This window comes from Leptinotarsa decemlineata, unplaced genomic scaffold (assembly GCF_025532065.1).
Source record: "Leptinotarsa decemlineata unplaced genomic scaffold, Ldec_3_MD MMD2_tig00001393_RagTag_RagTag, whole genome shotgun sequence".
NCBI lineage: Eukaryota > Metazoa > Arthropoda > Insecta > Coleoptera > Chrysomelidae > Leptinotarsa > Leptinotarsa decemlineata.
The window spans coordinates 8811779-8834456 of NW_027412562.1; the positions used below are offsets into that span (position 1 = coordinate 8811779).

The 22678-nt window shown below is 37.6% G+C and overlaps 1 protein-coding gene across 1 annotated transcript in view; it reads left to right on the top strand.

Moving 5' to 3' along the window:
• Nucleotides 1–18252, top strand: part of LOC141482515 (L-dopachrome tautomerase yellow-f2-like) — a 40816-nt gene extending 22564 nt beyond the window's left edge. The window contains exons 3-5 of the mRNA XM_074175953.1: nt 2975–3154; nt 11039–11322; nt 17792–18252. Coding sequence (XP_074032054.1) covers nt 2975–3154; nt 11039–11322; nt 17792–18154 — 827 coding nt within the window. The 3' untranslated portion in view covers nt 18155–18252. The remainder of the gene's footprint in view (nt 1–2974; nt 3155–11038; nt 11323–17791) is intronic.
• The last annotated feature ends 4426 nt before the right edge of the window (nt 18253–22678 follow it).

Genomic DNA, 22678 nt, shown 5'->3' on the forward strand with positions numbered 1-22678 from the left:
ACCAATTGGAAGAAAGATTTATAAAGTATTGAGGCCACATCTGGTCTATTGACACTCCATCTATTTCTGAATTTTGAATAAATTCCCTATTCTTGCTTGCAATTTAAAATAAGAACTGAATTTTCATTCTTTGCCATAATTTTCATATCATTAACATTTTTAACTGCTGCTAACCTAAATTTATGTGCGAATTTAGAGGACTTACACTGTTACAATTCCTACCAGAATGTTGGCTACCTTCGTGATATGACAGACCATGAAAAAAAATCGTCAGAGGTGCAATTATAAGTTGGAGGCGCAAGTTATTCGACTTAGCTTTTCAAATAATTCTCAATTTCATTATTTCAGACTTCCATGGTCTAATATAATATAAATTGAATTGAAATCCCTAAAAGAATCAAGTTACTTCACGACGTTTCGATTGTTAGTATCCACAATTGTCTTCGGGTGATAAATGGACTTATTCCTCAGAGATCTGACTGTTTGTAGGTCATTCGAGTGCTTTCATCTATCCTCTCTTTTCTCTCTCCGCTTCATCGGTTTTAGCGGAAGCCGACCGTTTGGCGGGAGTCGGTCTTGTTCCGCTTGATTAGAGGTTTGTATATGTTGCGTGTATCTTGGCTGAATGCGTTGTTAGACAACATATATGCGGCTTCTTTGAATTTTCTCCTAAACCAATGTTCCTCTTTGTGGATGATTTCAGCTTGAGCCCACTTGCTGTTATGTTGATGAGTCCAAGCATGCTCTGCTATTCCGGATTTGCTGGTTTCTCCTCGCTGTGTGTGTTTCTTGTGCTCGGCAATGCGAACTATCAATGGCCTCTGAGTTTCATCGATGTATGATTCTCCGCACTCGAAGGGTATCGGGTAAATGCAATTCTTGGAATCGCAGTCCGCGTTTGGTGGCCTGGTTTTCGTGAGGCTGCTACGAATAGTGTTCTCAGATCTGAAACAGGTTCTGATGTTATACTTGGACCCAATCCTTCCTATCCTTTCCAACAATTTTCTGATGTACAGAAATACAAATACTGGTGGTGGCGGCTTCTGTGGAGGAAGAGCTCCACAAGGAAGAGAATTCGCTCCTGTGAAGCAAGAGCTCCACAAGGAAGAGAAGCCGCCACAACCAGTACTTGTACTTCCCTACATCAGAGGATTGTCGGAAAGGATAAGAAGGATTGGGTCCAAGTATAACATCAGAACCTGTTTCAGATCTGAGAACACTACCCGTAGCAGCCTCTCGAAAACCATGCCACCAAACGCGGACTGCGATTCCAAGAATTGCATTTACCCGATACCCTGCGAGTGCGGAGAATCATACACCAGTGAAACTAAGAAGCCATTGGAAGTTCGCATTGCCGAGCACAAGAAACACATACAGCGAGGAGAAACCAGTAAATCAGGAATAGCAGAGCGTGTTTGGACTCATCAACCTAACATCAAGTGGGCTCAAGCTGAAATCATCCAAAAGGAGGAACACTGGTTGAGGAGAAAATTCAAAGAAGCCTCATATATGTTGTCCAACAACGCATTTAGTCAAGCTAGTGTAGAGATACGCAACATATGTAAACCTCTAGTCAAGCTGAACACGACCAACTCCCGTCAAACGGTCAGCTTCCGCTGAAACCTATGAAGCGGTGAGAGGGAAGAGGGGATAGGTAAAAGCATTCGAATGGCCTACAAATAGTCAGATCTCTGAGAAATAATTCCAGTTATCACCCGAAGGCGATTGTGGATACTAACAATCGAAACGTCGTGACGTAACTTGATTATTTCAGGGATTCCAAATCAATTTATATCATATTAGAAAATGGCAGTCCAAACTGATGAAATGCACCACGAACCATTGTCAATCACCTTCGAACAAATGATAACAGTCATCCTCTTGAAGCTACATCTGTCAAATTAGTTGTCATTTATTCAGTCTGTTTTGCCATATGTCCACGACGGATACGGCATTCAAAAACACGTACAAATAATGAAATTGTTTTATCAAAATGGGTGTTGTGTTCGTGCAATGTACCGCGCGCTTCGCCCATTTTACTGTCGCCATAATCGTCCTACCGAGAGGACTATTCGTAATGTGGTGGATGAATTTGAGTCCACTAGTACAGTGAACGACCGAACAATACCTGTAAGTCAACGAAACGCTACGTTTGCCCCTGAACATCTCCGTTGTCTGTGAGAGTGTGCATGAGAATCTGAGACAGTTGATTTCGTGTCGCTGACAAGAACTCGGCCTTTCGCAAACCACAACTTGGCGAATTTCGCATCGTGTCTTGGGCCTGCACCTGTACAAAATTCAACTGAGCTAGGAACTGAAGGTGAACGACCATAGACAACGACGTGTGTTCGCTGAATGAGCTCTGGAGCGGTTGGTAACTGATCCTAATTTTCATCGACGAATCATCTCCAGCGATGAGGCCCATTTCTGGATGTATGGGTACGTGAACAAACAAAATTATCGATTTTGGGACAGTCCACGTGAGATCCAAGAGCGTCCAATGCATGCTGAAAAAGTCACTGTGTGGATTTTTTACTGGCAGCGGCATCGGTCCATATATCTATGGGAACGCAACGGCCACCAAGCTCATAACAATTTGAATGTTCTGCAAGAGCGATTTGAGGACATGGTCATTTCACCTGGAAGTGATGTGAACTAGCCACAGATAGCATGCGATTTGACCTCGTTAGACTTTTTCTTGTGGTGTTTTCTTAAGTTACAGGTATATGCGAATGAGCCACAAATCACAGAGGTCCTCAAAGCCTACATAACCCATGCCATCGATCGAATTCAGACTGATTTATGCGCCATAGTTATAGAAAAATCCATCCGAAGAAGCCATGGCAAATATTTGAACGATGTCATATTCCACGCATAATGACATTATTAAATCTAAAAAAAATTGATGATATCAAATACACACACTGTACTGTACTATATTACAGTACTATATTACAGTAATATTCTTTCTCAGGAAATCCAATAAGAGTACGACCCCCAACTCTAATTATCATGGACCTCAATACGGATCAAATTATTCATAGTTTCGAAATACCAGAAGACCAATTGAGGCCGAATTCCGCCCTCGCTAGTCTATCAATAGATGTTACGAAAAGTACCTGTGGAGATGCATTTGCGTACATACCAGATTTAGGTAAGCTATTAGTAAAAATTCCATAAAATTATAAATACTCTACGGAATACTTCCACACAGTTCTGAGTTTCCAATCTTCATTTACTTTCATACTTTTGCAACGGGGCTTGTGAATCACTTCATATATAATAGAGTTAGCTGATGATGAAAATCCAGTGAGCATTCAACTGATATTTCATCGTGAGAGTTTCACTAAATATCACATAATCAAAACACGAATTTTACTATACAATAACGAAACGGTTCAGCGAAAATCTCACAATAAATTATTGCTTGGAAAATCACTTGAGTTTTCGAACCTCTACTCGTGTGGTTTCTAACCAGTTTTTTTGTGAGAATTGCATTTCGTCATAATTTGTTTTTCTAAAAACTCTCTGGGCAGAAAACATAAAACACAAATCATCTAACACGGCCAGTAAGCGACAACAGTGAATGCTGAAAATTCCCAAAAACCAATTCCGGATCAGATGTAATGCGTGTTCTTTGACACCAGTTTTGATGCCTCGATTAGTCTGACCCGAAGTTCTCACAACTCGTTTCATATATCCTCTACTTTTCAGTTCCCAAAATTTTGTCCTTACGGTTTGAAAGCTTCTTTCACATTCAAATTTTCACAATACTATCTATATCATTAGTGGACGATGAACTCTTAATCTATCTCTTTTTGAAAACCCGAAGATTTTTTCAGAATTTATGTTTCCTAATCATCTTATTTACAATATTCGAAGAATACCTGTTGCTTTCAGTTATGTCCCTCTTGAAATTTTTTTAATATCGTACCTTCATCTACTCAAGGAAACCTTACAAGGCTAGAACACGAAAGTTCAGACCTGCCATTATGTGTTGTGGACAATAAAAATAAATAGGTTTAAAATAAGTTTTTCCCGTTAACCAGCTATCGCACCCATACGAACAATAACTCTCAGAAGTCGAAACTTGTGCGAGCTAAGGACTAACGAGGTCTTACCTTCCAACGTGTGATTCCTAACACGGGTTGGACGAAAGCAAGTGAAAATCGGACATTGACTGAGTGAACGAAGCACGTCGAACCGCCCGGTTCGACCGCACGTCGAAATTATAAATAAACATTATTCTTTAATTTTCCGCAAACCATAATATACGGACATTGTCGTATATAATTCCTCAACACATCCCTATCAGCATAAAGTGGCAGCATTCAATAGTATGCTCCCACAGACCCTTGTATATTCTACTGTCAAAAAGTAATTTACAGAGAGAAATGAGGTCATAAAGTAGGTATTATTGACTGCATCATTTTCAGAAAACTACGAATCATAATTAATGCAATTTTATTAAAAACAATAAAAGACAAAACTTCAACGTCGTATAGACCAGGAGATATAATTTGACTTGTGATTCTTGCCCAAAATTTTATATTGGCCAAATGAGGTAAACATTTTCCCAAAGAATAAAAGAATATAAAAATAGTTTATTGAATGTGAAGGCCAATTCTACATTTGCAAACCATATTTTGGCAGGGCAACATTAGTTCAACTACGTCTGTGACGTATCAAATTTAAATTTTTAATGAATGTTTGAATTTTTAATGAGTTTATAACTGTACTTCTTTGAAAGTATCAATCATTTAGTAGGAAGTTTCTTCAATTATGTTTAAATTTTCAATCAGTCTTTGTCAAAATTATAAGTCATTATAAGTCAAATGAAAATTTGACAAGTTCAACTCTAGCGGAATAGTATTTTTTACATTCGTGATTGCTCATCCACAACTAACGGATGAGACCTTCAAGTCAGATCCTAGTCACTAATATTTATATAAAAACTCAAATCGTCTAATTGAAGTAGATAACTGTTCACGAGTATTCGAATATACGATTTCAAGGCCATCAGGTGATATTAAAGTAATTGACTAGCGAATTTATTTCTGTATTGTAGCTAAGAGCCACATCTCAGGATTATTTTTATGGCCAATTAATTTATCGTTCAAATTTTCATCGTAGTAACTTTGGACTCTGGCATAGTTTCTCTAAAACTGACCGGAATATTAGAATTCTCAATTGAAAAAGAATACCAAATTCAATTTTATGAAAACAAAAAATGTGTAATATGATCGTTGGAATAAAACCTATATAATAAAGGTTTTACTGTGTATTTGTTGTATTGTACAACTTACATATCTTCGTTTTTTCAAAAGGCATGAGTCTCTTTAAAACGAAGGTTTCGGGCAACTGATTGATGTGGGGGCTCTTTTACCTATTGTCATATTGTATTTTAAGAAAACTTTCGATTCAATAGATACTCATTTTATGAATATACCGACACCATCCACGATGATTCTCATAATCATATGATTCTCATAATGAACTTTCTACTTCGTCTTTCACTACACGGTAGCTTCTTCTTTTAGACTGGTACAGAGTGGGCCAAAGTGGACACTTTCGAAGTTAAAATCTTGTTATCAAACTTTGTGATTGAAAAATGAGCCAATTTAACCTGATTTCCATTTCAGAAAAAATTCAAATAACAGACGCGAGTAATAAAATTATTTCTTAGCGTTCTTTGCTTTTCAGTTTTTGTTCAAAAAGTAACATCCTAACTCAGTTTGTTTGGTAACATTGGATGAAACTGAAAGGCATAAAGACTTGTCGTCTTTTTGAAAAATGAATAATCTATGAGGAAATCGACTATATACACCGTCACGGTCGATGGTAGTTTAGACGTTTCTGGAAAACGCAAAGCATGATGAAAGCAGATGAAAACTGATGGATGTGTCTGAAGGTCGAATTTTATCACAAACTCAATGGTGAAAATCGCATATCATTATATATCAACGTTTCTGAGTTACAGCATGTTTTTCGAAAATTGGAATTCTCGAAAAGTTGCTGTTACTTTTTTCCAAAGTAATTTTTTACATAGAATTCAATGACTTGGAAAACAATTTTTTTACAAATAAGATATCAATAGTTATTGATGGAAAATATTGTTTTGGTGAGACAGACTGTATATCCCTGCATATTTCAATAGAGCCCTAAATTATCTTTCCAAAAATATAGCACACTTGATGTTTGCTAGTTTAGGTTAGGTTAGGTCCAAAGTGAGTGGGTCTAATCGACCCTCCACCGCAACCCACAAGGGTTTATTGTGGCTCACACCTACTCACATTCGACCAAATAAACCCAGCTTCTCAACCAAGCCAATTAATTTGTATGGTGAGTGGTATTTGAGGTCGGATAGTAAGAGTACGGCTCTGCCGAACTCTAAAAACTTGATTCGGTCCCCAGCGGAGCAAGCACAAAGTATATGTTCTGCTGTTTCATCATTTTCCAAAGAGAGGCGACACACCCTGTCTTCCGACAGCCCGAGTCTCTGCATGTTTTGCTAGAGCAGTAGTCGCCAACCTCTTCAATGTGTTGAGCTACTTTGTTAATTTTGGAATAAACAGCGAGCTACCCACACGGAAGCCACATAACGCAACGTAAATGAAATAATCCACAGTTAATTTATCATTATATGTATTTATTTTACTATTCAACTGGTAATACATAATACATAGGTACTAATAATAAACTAATAACAAAATGACTAATATTACTAGTACGTACTTGTTCATAGCTACATTCCTACCTATCAAACGAAGGTGTTTGAAAAATAAACACAAACTTTTATCCAGCCACAACGGCATGTCACGTATGATTTAAAAATAGTTAATAATAACAACAAAAAAGTAACGCACTATCATGAACATAAACATTGAAAAATAAAAAAGCACTTTCAATGAGAAGGCTGACACTCAGACTCATCGATAATTTTTTTAATGTTTGCAGTATAATTTGATGCAGCCATTCGAATACAATTATCCAAATGTTCATCTGTAAGTCGATCGCGATATTTGTTCTTAATAAACTTCATATTGGAAAAAGAAGATTCACACAAATAGGTTGAACTGAATAATGCTTTCACTTTCAAGGCAACACGGCATAGAACTGAATATTTGTCTTTACTTACAATAGGCCAGATACATTCAGTACTTGAGACTGAAGCTGCAAACTAAGTTCGTTTAATTTCTCTGTAATGTCCACGAGAAAACCAAAATATCTAAGCCAGATTGAATTTTCTAGTTCCGGAGTCGGTTCATCGCGTTGTTTGAAAAATTGAACTATTCCAGATAGGACATCATTAAAACGTTTCAGCACCCGACCTCTACTAAACCATCGGACTTCAGAGTGAAGGAGTAGGTCCCCGTATTGACAGTCAACTTCATCGGCCAAGGTTCTGAATAATCTTCTTTGTAACGCTTGAGCTCTAATCTTGTTCATAATTTTTACCACCAGTTTCATAACGTTGTTTAGTTTCAGGAAATTTCCACATAATGCTTGCTGATGGATAATGCAGTGGTAACAGAGAAATTGCGGAAAAGTTTCATCCTTACGACATCCTTACGCCACCAGACCCTTATCACAACCCACCATAGCTGGAGCGCCATCGGTTGTCAAGCCTACCATTTTCGATATTGGAATTTTCTCGGAAGAAATAATATTTTTTAAATGAGACAACAACTCAAGTCCAGTAGTGTGTCCTTTCAGTGGAATGAACTTCAAAAGATCTTCTTTAATCGTAAAATCACTAAAAACCATCCTGACGAACACGGCCATCTGGGCAGTGTCAAAGACATCTGCTGATTCATCCAGTTGAAGTGACAAATAAAAACAGTTATCTAAGTCAGTTCTTAACTGTAAAAAAATATCATTTCTCATTACTTCTACACGTCTCATCACTGTATTAGCAGAAAGTTGCATAGATTTTATAGCTGAAACTATCTCGTCTTCATTTCTAAAGTTGGCAAATAACGAATCAGCAGCTTCTAAGAATGCCTGTTTTATCATTTCCCCGTCTTCATGAGGTTTCTTTTTTTGTGCAATTATCTGAGACACACGGTACGATGCTTCAGTTGCAGCCTTATTTTTGTCGACTGTTCTTAAAAATATTGATTGTTGTCCAATTAACTGCTTTTTTAACTGTTTCAGTTTCTCCTTTCTGGCGGCAGAATGTGGTGGGAATGATTTTTCAAAATTAGAATGTACAGTTTTATGATGTCTCTCAATATTTCCTTTTTTAGCAACGGAGACGGAAGTATTACATAACAAACACACATTTTTATCTTTAACTTCTGTAAAAAAGTATTGTTCTTCCCATTCCGAATGAAAGTGGCATGTCATTACCTTCTTACAACAGCTTGCCATAATATTATTTTTCTTGTTCTCTACTAACCCAACCGCTGGACGTTGGTTACGCGTTCAGTTTTAAACTAAGCGCAATGTCGCCGCGTCGTGCGTATTTATCCCGTTTAAAGCAATCCAGATCGTTCTCGAACACTAACGCGCTGGTCCGGCTGGTCGGTTCTAGCCGATTCTAGCTTGATGGCGTCAGCGGCAGATCGCTCACCGCAACGTTGCCGCTGTTTATGTTTAATTAGACAATTATATTTTTTCGTGGAATTTTTGGAAGCTTCTCTGATTTTTGCAGTTTGTATTTTTTAAATTGAAATCGTTGTGAGAGCTACCAGAATTACCTCCGCGAGCTACCGGTAGCTCGCGATCGACAGGTTGGCGACCACTGTGCTAAAGTCATCTTTGAAATACAGAGCTTGAAGGTTTGTTCATGTGGACTTTGAAACGCACACTTTGATGAAGTATACTTTGGACGATGCGGCGATAAAACAGAATGCAAAACGTCACTGGTAGCTGTCAAAATTGTATTTGATCAGTAAAGACAATTGGTGCTTTTTGTTCGATTTTCAAACACATTCGGATGTGATATGATAGTCTGTTTCATACAGACCGAAGAAAATGCAGAAGCGGCAAGTAATTTATATTTCGTGAGGTATCTAGAGAGAAAACAATCTTTGAGAGCTATTTTCGCAAGATTGCGACACAACCTAATTGATGGTGGTCAATTTGAAAAGAAAAGGCCAAAATCATATAAATGAAATGGGGATAAGAAGTTGGAAGAAATATTCGTTTTAGGAGCTGTTGAAAATAATTCCAAATCGTCAACGCGAAGTGTTGTCACACTCACCTACCGAGAACTAACATCAGGGGGACTTTGAAGAAACACAAATTTGAGCCATACAGAACCAGAAGAATTTATCAACTTAGACCAGTGGATTTTGAATGCCGCAGTGGTTCCCGAAAAGTTGTAAGTCCATGATTTTTCGTTAAATTGTATGTGAACAAATGAAGTTTATGCGAGCAATGCCGCTATTTTCAACCGCTTTAATTTTTGTACTTGGGCACAAAAAATCCTCATTCTATAATGGAACAAAGAAGTCAAGGAAGATTTGGATTCGCTGTGTGGGCAGGTGTTTTCAGGGGTGTAATTATGACACTCTCACATATCAGTGGTATTTGGAAATTTTAAAGAAAAATATTGAAATCCTTTTTGATGAATTGCCCCCAATGGAGCTCAGAGAGTATATTTTCAACAGGTCTTGCCTCACAACACTGCAATTGTTACCAATTTTTTGTCTGCAAATTTTGTTATTAATTCGATAGCCATCCAAGGACTCAACCGTTGACCGGCCAGGCCACCGGACCTAACGTCTATGGACTTTTACCTCTGGAGAAGTTTGAACGATGTTATTTCCTAATTGCCGACCAATTCAAAATACGAATTGGAAGCAGCAGTATTACGAAATTTTGTGAACGATGTTATTTTCTAATTGCCGACTAATTCAAAATACGAATTGGAAGCGGCAGTATTACAAAATTTTGTGAACGATGTTATTTTCTAATTGCCGACTAATTCAAAATACGAATTGGAAGCGGCAGTAATACAAAATTTTGTGAACGATGTAATTTTCTAATTTCCGACCAATTCAAAATACGAATTGGAAGCGGCAGTAATACAAAATGTTGCTTCTCTCACTCCTATGGAACTAATTAATTCGGCAAACAATATTCAGAAAAGGTGTCGCCTGTGTGTAGGAGAAGGATATTTCGAGCGCCTTCTCTAAAAAATATATTTGATTGTACGTTCTCATCATTGTTATTATTATTGATGAAGTAAATTTCATTTATCAGTAATAAATATAGTATAATTTTTTTCATTGAAACTATGCGTTTAAATTGCTGCTTTGAGAAGCTCTCTCGAAATTTGATAGCTACTACTGAACAATGTCCTCTGTTTTGTTGCCGCGTCGCGTCGCCCAAAGCATACTTGATCAAAGTGTGCGTTTCAAAGTCTGCATGAAAAATCCCATAAGCTCTGTATTTCAAAGATGACTCAAGTGTGCCGCATTTTTGAAAAGATAAGTTTGGGCTTCATTGAAATATGCAGGAATATACAGGGTTCCTCATTGAAAAAATAGTTTTCCATCAATAACCATTGATATCTCATTTCTTAAATGAAACGTTCACTATTCAGTTTTTCAATAACGAATGAACCAATTTCGAAAAAAATTACAGAAGTAACAGAGAGACAAAAGACCTTTGAAATGATATCATTCTACCTCCCCCCCATGCCATTGAAAAAAATAGGGGAGGGAGTTGCCGACGCAGGGGGTGAAGTTTCGGGTATGACTTTAATATCACAATTAGTCCCCCTAGAAATTAAAATTGAAGTGTTCTTTGGGATTTTCGATTGCACATCCGTTTCCGAATTTCAGGTTGTCCACTTTTTGATGGAACGTCCTGTATATCTACCCAAAGTGTTACCCGTTAAATACATTTTTGGAAACTTAGACGGACAGTTTTTTCGAAGTTGAAAATTTCAGTGCAGCTAAGAAGATTACTAATTTTTTTTGTTATTCTCTATGAGTTTGTAAAAATCTTCTAGAGGAATGATTTGGAATGAATTTGAAAATTTCATTATCAGTCGTGATATTTGTCAAACATTGTCATTTTGCAGGAGGATACGGTTTGATAGTTTATAGTTTGCGGGAAAACAAATCTTGGAGAGTGAGTCACAACTATTTCTACTTGGAACCAACTGCTGGTGAATTCTTCGTTTCCGGACACCGTTTCCAATGGAATGACGGAATTTTCAGTACAGAATTGACAAGTCCAAAACAGAATGGATATAGGGATCTATATTTCCACTCAATGGCAGGTACCAACATGTACAAAGTATCCACGAAGATTCTGAGAAATGAAACTGCTTCAACCAGGTCTTATCACGAAGACGATTTCCAGGTAATGTATTCTCAATAATCTGCAGATTTGCAGTAATATGCAATTCTATGATGAGATCATAACTCAATCGTCTTTGTTTTCTCAAACAACATCTAGTTGAATGTTTGACAATCGGAAGTGCACAATACTTGGTATTTATGACATCAATCATTACAGTAAATCTAATTAAAAGAATTTAGGATATGACATTTTTGAAAATATATAAATTTTTCGTAAATACATAACTTTTTGATAAGAGATAAAATAGTAGGAGTCTTAGATATCATAGGTTTTTTAACCAACACTTTTTCATTTTTGTGAATCACTTTAGCCGTTTCCATTTTCTTATTACCCCAAAAAAAGTTAATAGTTCCCTCTTCATACCGAGTGATGCACCACTTGTTTTTCTTATCGATAAATACAAAAAATGATACCTTTCTGCATAAACTTTGTCCGATTTTGTTATCTTATGCCATTCAGAAGCTTTATGTTGGGGTACTATTTATGTCCACACTACATATAAGAATATTACGAGAGCTGAAGGGTTATATCAGGGCCGCAAAGGCCAAGAAAGTTCCGGGGATCGATTCAACAACCAAAATGTTGTTGGAGAAGCTCCAGACAACTGCGTCAAGAACCTTCTCGATATAATAAACAGTTCGTTGATACTTCCCCAGAAGGTGAAAGCATGCGATGTTATTCATGCTCTCGCAGCTCCCACAGAACTATCGCCCGATAAGTCTGATTTTGTCGGCGGCTAAGCTGGCTGAAAGAGTCGTTCTGCAAAGGCTCAATAAAGAAATTGAGGACCGAAATTCCTGCATAACAAACAATTCGGATTCAGGAGAGACAACTCCACCGAGTTACAGGCTCTGAGATTGGTTGAAAACACCATTCGAAAGCTAAACCATAATCGTAAAGTTCATGTCGTTCTTTTAGACATCTCGAAGGCTTTCGACCGTGTATGGCATAAGGTGGTCACGTTCGACCTGCCTTGGGGCCTGATCCGGTGGATTGATTCGGCTCCCTGTCTGACAACAGAGAGATCCTCGCTAGGGTGCCACAGGGAGCTGTACTCTCTCCCACGTTATACTCTACACCAGCGACCTCCCGAGGTCCGAGCGTATGAAGATGTCTCTCTACGCCGATAATACAGCTCTCCTTTCATCTTCCATGGGTCGAGAGCTCGTGGTCGACTACATACAACATGCAACCCAGAAAAGACTCAGGCGATAACCATGGAAAGAACGATATCTTCTCCGGCTAGGAAAGTGAGGGTATCTGGAAGGGAGATGAACTGGCAAGCGCGGGTAAAGGACCTCGGCCTTCTAATAGATCGTAGGCTCACCTGGAACTCGCACATTGAATCCGTTAAAACAAGAATCGAGGGTCAGATCAGATGTTTGTACCCTCTGATCAATAGAATATAAAAAATTAGTTTGAAAAACAAAATTATCATCTATAACACGATGTTCAAGCCTGTCATCATGTATGCTTCAGACATCTGGGGGCAAGCGGTTCCGTCTAACATTTTTATTCTGGAGATATTACAAAATAAGCTAATACGGATGATTTTGAATGCTCCTTGGTTCGTGCGGAACGAAGCCATCCGCAGAGATTTGCAGCTACCTTCCATTCAGCAGTCCATTCAGTTGAGGAATCGGCGAATTTTTGATTGCGCAGAAACTCACGGTAATTCGTTAGTTGGGGAAGCTATAGACTATGCTGTAGACGACCCCTTCCGATATAGAAGGCCCCGTTAACAGATGAACAATTTTTCATCCATCTCTCCCCAGCCAGGTAAGGGGTACACCATGAAGGGCGGTATTGATGTCTAAGGGCACTCATGCCACCATCCCATGATCAGTTATGACCCGTTTGTTCTTCTGGCAAACACCAGTTGAAAGGGTAAGGGACCCAGGCTCCAACTTGACCGAAATTAAGATGACTATCGAACGACCAGGAATAACTTCTGTGAAAAATTCTGCACTGACACCTGTCGGATATAATCCAACGCCCTTCGTGGTATTAGCCAGGGGAGTAGTTGTTTTCTGGGAGGTGTCAGTCCATTAACCTACTGTGTAGGGAGTTGAGACTGACCTGAACGAATTGTTCTTAAATGATTTGACTCGATACTTGATGAAACTTCATAATGACATGATCAAATAACAAAAAACTAATTATTTAGTACTGAACACGCCAGAAAAAGCTATTTCATTCAGTGAAACGTGTAGCGTGAATAAGAATGTACTCCAAAAATGCAGTTTATGTACCCAAGCTATTCTTAAAAAATTTTTGGAGATATCTTATTCTCTTTGTGGGAAAAAACCACACATCTCTAATGAACTGAATCTATGGGAGCATGATAATGGACACTACAATCATACAATGAATCATTGGATGAACAGAAAAATCACCGTTGATGAATTTCGTCAGCCAGACAGACAGAACCTATGGAGTGTACGACTATTAAACCAAATGCAGAAGTACCAAAACAAAAAGGACATCTACAGTACTCTTCGTCTCTGATGTTGAATATTCAATCCGTTAGAAACAAATATTCTGGTCTGTGCTTTTTTCTTGAGAACTTGCCATTACTGAGCAGCATCCCCATAACTGAATATTGGTTGGATTTAAATGAAAAAATGCATTTACCGTAATATAGCATAGACTTAACGTTTTGCAGATATTCAACTTATGGTGGTAATATAGTTATGATCAACGATAACCCAGTGTAAATCTTCTCAATTCCGTTAAAATTGATGACGTCAAAATACACAATTCCCCTAGTGAATCTTCTAGGTAGCTTTAAAACAGATAATGAGCATATATCAGTTTAGGTTCATGAGTAGAAAAAATGCAGATTGTCTAAGATATTTCAAGTTCATCCCAATCTCAGTACTGGCTGCATTTCTTGTGAATTTGGTGAGAATTGTACAGGAGTTTTTGGTATTTGTATCATGCACATTCAGTTTCCAGAGCTTCAAAGTATTCATAGAACAACAGAAGAATAGTCCAGTTGGTTACCTCTTTCACAGGCAGATGGGGCGATGAAAAACATGTTGTTTATTTTTCGCTTCAGCCTAGTTGGAGGGATGATACTCTGAATTGATTCAATTTTCATTTATCGGAAATCATCGACATCATGTTGATGATAGACACTACCTTGCACTGACGAGTGGCCAAACAGCCCGAAACCGGTCTGCAAGTGTGTTCCAATAATTGAAAATCGATTGCGGCAGTTTTATCGCCAACAGCATATGCAGGATTAACTTCAGTGAAGAATTCTCCACTGGCACCTGTCGGATATAATCCAACGCCCTTTGTGGCATTAGCCAGGGGAGTAGTTCTTTTGTGATAGGTGTCAGTCCATTACCCTACAATGTAGGTAATATGAGACTGGCCTGAACGAATTGTTCTTTTAAATGATTTGGTCTAGCGAATAATATGCTGAACTACATAACTCACTACCTAACATCGAAACTCACTGTTGAGGGTAGACTCGGCATGCTGAAATGTTCACTCAATATCCGTGGTAGAAAATTCTGATATATTCAAAGCACTTTCCTGTTCTAGAATAAGTTGGGCTGAACATTTATTGGAGGAAATAAACTATCTAGTATCCACTTGGGTACAATTTTCAAGCGATTTCTTAAAAAGTCTCTAAATTTTTTTTCTTCTGTGGTATATATTTCTACCTTCCAAATGAACCTTGATGTATACAAAATTCCTAATATTTCTCCAAGAAATTTCTTTTATTGACAATATGTCTTGCTCATGTTAGTCTTTCAGTGTCTTCGCTTGTCTATATCTCTGGAAACGTGCTGAATATTGACATTCATTTTTTTGTGACTGATTTAAAAGTTGTTTGGTGGTTTCATAAACTTCTCATTATTGATTTTTCGTATTCGTTGTAAGTGTTTTTGTTTCACTAGTTTTGTTCTCAATTTTTTCCCCTTTGTTTTGTCCAGTAATATTTTCTCATTCATTTTCTGTGATGATAGTTGTTTCGAAAACTTTGTTTCTTGCGGGTGGTGGTCTGGAATGTTTCCGATCTCAACATAAAGATACCAGCACTCATATATAAAAGCTAGTGAATTTCGTTGTTCATCTGTTGGCAGTTACTCATTAAAGTTTTAGCCAATAAATGATAAAATCAGCCAAACAAAGGAAGATTCATGTCGTGTGTCTCAAGGAACGGTGAAAGTAAAAATTGAAAGGGATTTTGTCAAAATTAAAACATAGTTGGACTACAGACTATTACCACTGAATTTCAAAAAAAAAGGTTCCCTTACGATTCAGTATCTTCGAGACATCTCTTTCAAAGTATGATACAACCATACAAAATTCATTCGCAAGAAGACCAGCAAATGAAATTAAATATTTGGAAATAATGTTGAATCGTTTTTTCATATGAAAACTCATGTGGACTACTTGACAAAAAAAATTGAGATGTATAGGTTCAAAAAATTTGTTGAATTCTTGAATAGAAAAGAAAGAGTAATAGTCTATCATAGTTTGGTAAAATCACATATGAGCTAAGGAATAATAGGTTGTGGAGATGTTTCAAGAGCACACTATAATGCAATACAGATTTTGCAAAATAAATTTTTGAAATTACTACTAAATAAAAACCATAGGGACCCCACCGATCAAATTTTTGACATTTTTTTGTACGATATTGAATCATCATATAATATAACATTCTTTCGTTCGTAAGATGAGTTTAGATATAAGTATGGATTGAGATTTCATATATTTTAACTATTGATTTTATTTTATTCTTTAATTGCCTCACCACGTTCAAACTGTTCCCCAGATAGTTTCTGTGGTCTTATATGTGTTTATTGAAGTGTTTTTTATTTCAACTTGTACCTGTACCATATTTATGTCAATGAACATTCATTCATTCATTTTGGACAGGCAGTTGTTATGTGACAATCTTTTTTATAAAAATGGATAATATCGAGTATCGTGCTGTCATTGAATATTTGTTTTTGAAAGGCAATATGCCAACGCAAATCAAAGATGAGTTGGATTATGTGTATGGGGAGTCTACACCATCATCTACCACAGTGAAATTTTGGGCAGCTAAATGGAACATGTCCATAAAAACTTGGGAGACGATGAACGTTTGGGACGTCCATAAACTGCCGCTACCGACAAAAACACCACCAAAGTTCACGAAATGGTGCTTCACGGCCGCCAAATTAACGTGGGAAAGATAGCAGGTGGTATGGACATGTCAAATGAACGTGTTTGAACGTATAGTGAATCAACATTCAGGTATAGGAAAGCTGTCCGCGCATTGGGTGCCACATTTGCTCACGTTAGACCAAAAACTTGTTAAAATGAACATTTTCAACGCTCCGTTGGCGTAGTTCAGGCGCAATGAATCTGAGTTTTGGCGCCAATTATAACTTGGATACACCGTTATATGCCCGGAATAAAAATACAGTCCAACCAATGGACTGCAACAGGAGACCCGGCTGCAAAAAAGCAAAAACTGTTTTTTTTCTGGGAAAGTGATGGTGACTGGATAGTCATGAAGTTATTTCAATTGATTATCTTTGAAAAGAAAAACCATTACAGGAGCATACTACGCACCATTACTAGACAAGCTGCAGGCAGAACATGCAGAAAAACGGCCACATTTGCAGAAAACGCACCGTTTCTCACCTCAGAGGTTGCCATGGCGAAAATCTACGAAATACGGTTTGAACTGCTTGACAATCCGCCTTACTTTAGATCTAGCTCCAAGCGACTTCATTTTGTTCCCTTGTCAACTGAAGAGGCAATCACCTTCATGAACAATTATTTTACAGAGAAAAACCGCGAGTACTATTTGGACGGGTGACAGAAGTGAGAGCATCGCTGGGAGAAAGTTAAAAAGAGACTATGTTTGAAAACAACAACTGAAAAAATGTCTTGTATCTTTGTTAGGTCGAAAACTTTTCAGGCTACCCTTTCGTATACTCGAATTACCTATTTGTAGAAATTTCTTTTGTACTTCCTTCACTACCTTCACCGTATGATCTGGTGAATGCCTACCGGAAAACAATTAATTTCTCGGCTAATACCTCGCTGGATATTGAATTATATCCGGCAGACATTAAAGTAAGATATCTCACAGAAATTAGTCTTGTAGATGAATCTCGTATATGGTCCTGCTGCTGAATCCATAAAAGACTTAATATCAAACTCACTTCGACAAATCGATCACAGCGGCATACTTTTCTTCACTCATAGGACTCAATAGAATATTACGTTTGAACTGGTTGCCTATTTGAACTGATTCTTTTCTGAAGCTCTGAATGAATTCTCTTCAGTTCATTCTATCCCAAAAGATTGGGAAAAGTTTGTCGAATGTCACCCAAGCAATAAATATCAGTGAAAATTGTAATTAGACAAGGTCGTACTAGCCTATTTGCAACAATATCAACCATTCCTTACTAAAAAATATTTTCTTCAGAAACGTTTTATTTTTCAGAACATTGGTGATAGAGGTGCACAATCCCAAACCTCATCTGCCGACATTCATGAACCATCTGGAGTAATGTTTCTAGGACTCGTTAACCAAAATGCCTTGGCTTGCTGGAACACAGACCGCCCCTTGAATACGATATCGCTCGTACAAAGAGACGATAAAACCATGATTTATCCTTGCGACGTTAAAGTTCGTAACGACAAAGTTTACCTGCTCACAAACACTATGCCCGAATTTTTATTTGGACGACTGAACTATGACACAGTAAATTTCAGGGTATGGTCAAATACGGTTGAAAATGCCATTGCAGGAACGATGTGTGAGACGACTCGATTCAGAGGAAATGGCAGAGGAAAGTATTACTAGTTCATTTGTTTTTGCTGGATGCTGAAATGAAGTTGTGTACAAATTATTTATTAGATATTCAGATATATGTTGTTATTTTCAATAAATTATAATATGTATTGTTATTTTTAATCAAATTTCAGTTGGTCCTTATCATGTTCGTGTCGTGAAACAATACTTATAATGATAATTGCAATTATAATACGATCATTGTGAATACTCACTACATGTGAACATATCAAAATACAAAAAAATAGGACCAACATTAGGTCGGAGAAAACACTGAATATTCAAATCAACTAAAGGAACAATTCGTTCAGGCCAGTCCCAACTCCCTACACTGTAGGTTAATGGACTGACACCTATCAGAAAGCCACTACTTCCCTGGCTAATACCACGAATTCCTTAAGAGTATCATTTCTAGGCTGCAGCGGACAACAAACAACAGGTTTGTCATCGCCACATCTGTCTGTGAACGAGGTAACCAACCGCCAAAATTTTCTCGATTCCTCGTATAAGAAAAGAACATTTTTCACATAGAGTCAGTGGGCATACTTGAAGACTGGCTAAGAATAAAATTATCTAAAGGAACAATTCGTTCAGGTCAGGAGATTGTTGCATTCATGTATGTATAGGTTTTTTTGTTGAAGTGATATTTAAAATTCACACTGAAATAATATAGATTGACATCTGACCTCCTTTAGTCGAAAGTCAAGGTGCCTTTACTTTCTAATCTGTTTTTTTTTATCATGGCTTTCCTAACTGAATTTTTGCATGGAATCCCCAAAAACTAACCGTAACTAACTGGTTAAGAAATTGTTATTCTTGCCGAAGTCACCTGACAGCGACTCTCGGATGTGATCTCTGGTTCTGCTTCCTTGGCCTCCTGTGTTTGTCCCTCTCTCGGCATCTAGGGTCATCCCTGTTCAGTGCATTCAGATCGCTTAGCACTGGATTGTCGTGCGCTCGAATTCTGTCAAACGTGTCCTCTGCGTACTGTCTCATATTTGCGTCTACGTAGTGTATGTTCAGGTCTAAATCCCGGAATATGTACTTATTCGCTACATATCTTGAAGCGTTTACGGTGGCCCTTACGCACGCCTTCATAAACGACTAGATCTGCCCTCTGTATTTCGCTGCGCACTGACCCCAGGCAGTACAGGCACACAGGATTATCGTTAATATTGCGGTCTTTATCATCAGCAGCTTCACTTTCAATCCCATGTTGCTTTTTCGACTTATTATTGGTAATAGGTTTTGTCGAGCAGATCTCGCCATTACTATTCTCTGCCGTACGTAATATCTGAACGTTAGTCTTTTGTCTAGGTTGACCCCCACGTATCTAGCTTCGTTTGTCCACGAAATCTCTTGTCAGTTGAAGATGACGTTTCCTTCTGGGTGTACCATCCTCCGTGTGAACAGTATTGCTTGACTCTTGCCAGGGTGTATACTGATCTTCCACAGGTTGGCCCATTCCTCTAATCTATCTGCATGTTGCTGCAAGTATCGTGACGTGCGCTTGTTAAAATTGTTCTCCGGCTTGGGCACGTCTGCTGTGTTTACCGAGAAGAGGAGTAGTGAAAGGACTACACCTTGTGGGACCCCTGCTTCCAGTAATCGCATGGTGAGAGTTCTTGTCCTACTCTGGAGCGGCATCGCCTGTCAGCTAGAAAATACTCGATTAATCTTACCTGTGGTTTCGTGGAGCCAAAGTTGCTCATTTTGTCCAGAAGTCCGTCATGCCAAACTCTGTCAAACGCCTTGGAGACGTCTAAGAAAATCGCTCCGGTGTTGTATCCTTTGCCGAGGTTGAAGCCTTCCGTCGCAAAGTCTATTACCCTCAGGATTTGCAACTCTGTCGAGTGTACTGATCTGAAACCGAACTGTTCGTTGGTTTGGTTCTCTGATCTTTTCAGGATGACACGTTCTGCTCAAAGACGGGGTTGAGCTGATTGGCCTATGGTTATCTGGGAATAGGTGGTTCGTCTTTGACTTCGAGATATGGATAACCGTCGCCTCTCTAAACGGAAAGTGCTGCAGTCTGGGTATAGCATTTATTCCCTTTCTTGCTTCTATCATCATTAGCTACTCAATTGTCGAAATCAAGCAAAAGTCGTGCCTCTGTCTTGCTCTACCGACGAAGTACTGACTTTAACACATCAAGTATTCGTGCATCTGACACCTTGGTTCCTCCAACTTTCACTCTTGCGATGACTTCAGTTTTCACTGCCAGCAGCTGAAGCCATGATAATTCGGAAAAATCATCAACACTACCAGAAGCTTATAGAAGGGAATAAATAAAAAATCTAAGCTATATGGAATTTCAGCCTCCGAAAATATACAGGTATGGAGAAGTAGTAATGAAAGAGCTTTATTTAATGACGCACTTTTTTCCCGCGGCTGGCTCCCCAGTTGGAATATTCAGGAATCATATCTTACTACACATCTACAACATGAAAAGAACCTACATACATATAGTAGAAGAACTGCAGGGAGAAATTATACAGAAATATTAAGTAAAAAGTATACTTGGCAAAGGGAAAAATAAAATTAAAAGTTACCCAAAAATGTTTAACACCCTTTTCACGCTCTAATACTTCATTATCCATGGTGTAATAAAAAATAAATAGGTGTTTTATTATATTCATGACATTCGTTCATGCTGAATGAAAGTTTATCATCATAACTATATTTTACTATATTGTTTATAACTATATTTTACCATCTATATTTCCCTAATGATATTATAAATGAGAATGTTTGTTTGTTATTTACGGTTTCACGTGAAAACTACTCAACCGATCATCATGAAATTTTGAACACATGTTCTTAGAGGTATTAAAAGTAACATATGATACTTTAAAAAAATTGTTTTTTATGTAAGATGAAAAAATCTTTTTCAAAAAAGTCTCAAAATGTCAGTACTTCAACGTCATTTACCATTCCAGTAATGAAGTTACAACTCTCAGTATCCTAATGCCGTCGCACTGTATTATCACAGCATTGCACCCGTGCGGAGCCGGGGCGGTTGCCAGTATTGTTTATATCTTTCATTGAGAGCATACAGTCCTTAACCGTTTTCACGTTTTCTGAAACCCTGAAAAGCAAACCGTATGCATAATTCAGCACTGATTGAAAGATCATTAATGAACAATGTAAACAATAGAGGTCTCAAATTAAAGCTGTGGGGGACCCCTGAAGTTATGTGAAACTTCAAAGATATATTTTGATTGTGTTCAAACATGAAAAATATATTTTGTCGGTAATTTGATTTGAACTGTAATGTCCCTCCTATTATTCCATACTGTCCTAATTTATGCAGTAATACATTATGATCCACTTGATAAAATGCTTACCTGAAATCAATATAGCCTATATCCAATCGGAATCCATTTTTAAAACATTTAGGATTTATTTGATTTATTAGCTACTAGCAATCCGCCCCGGCTCCGCACGGGCGAAAAAAAAACAAACTTACATTTATAATATTAATAAGGAAGTAGGGATGAAGCCATGTTGATTTCTTCGAATAATTTTGCTAGTATTTGTATAGTATTGAAATTGATATATTATCCTTTGATTCATGTATTGGAGTAATTATACACGTTTTCCAAAGAGAAGGAAAAATTTTACATTTTTAATTAGTATACAAATATACATTACATATGGGGATGGGTACTGTTGAATAAAAATGAACTACTTCAAAGAAAATTTATTGCTTCAAATACAAATGAAATTCATAAAAACATTTTCTATAAACTCATATAGAAGTATTTAAAATGGAATAAATGTCACTAATACGAATATCAGAATGTAACAACTGTAAAAAGATATGTAGTAGGGTGATGATGTTTCTTATTTTTCCTTTCTCGCTTCTTTCATAATTACATACTAACAGATACTACATGGAAATGATACATCATGTTGACACCCCTTTCTATGAAAGTTCATCATCTGAAGGATGATGTTGTAGTCGCTTTGAATTGAAATACCACACAATGTTATGAATATATTGAAGTATATCAGAAAGATCAGCTCGTCTTTTTTTCGCAGGTCTATCACAGTCAATCGGAGATTCCTCGCCGCCTCTTTCTATTGCCCAGGGATTCTCTTGACAGTTTCAACAGTGTTGAGTTGCCTTTAAATATCTTTCCCTTGTCCTTCTCTTTCCATTTCTCTTTGTTGAAGAACTTCCAAATTACCACATTGAATGATCTGTCTCCAGTATGTTTCCTTTCATACATTTTCAAGAAACCATTTCGAGTGAAATATCTTGGACAAAGCTTACACTTAAACGACTCTTCCTCAGTATGACTCGAACAGATTCTGCAGAACGGTATTTCTTCGGTATGAGACCGGTATATTTCCCCAGAATAACTTTTTGATGTTAATTGTGTAGCAGGTTCCGAAAGAAGAGGCTTCACATCTCAAATTCTCAGCTTGGTATGAGAAGTTTTCTTCATCTACAACCTCACATTTGAGATCTTCGTAAACATTGTCGATATCACCTTCCATTTTATATTGAACTGAATCGAATTCAAATCG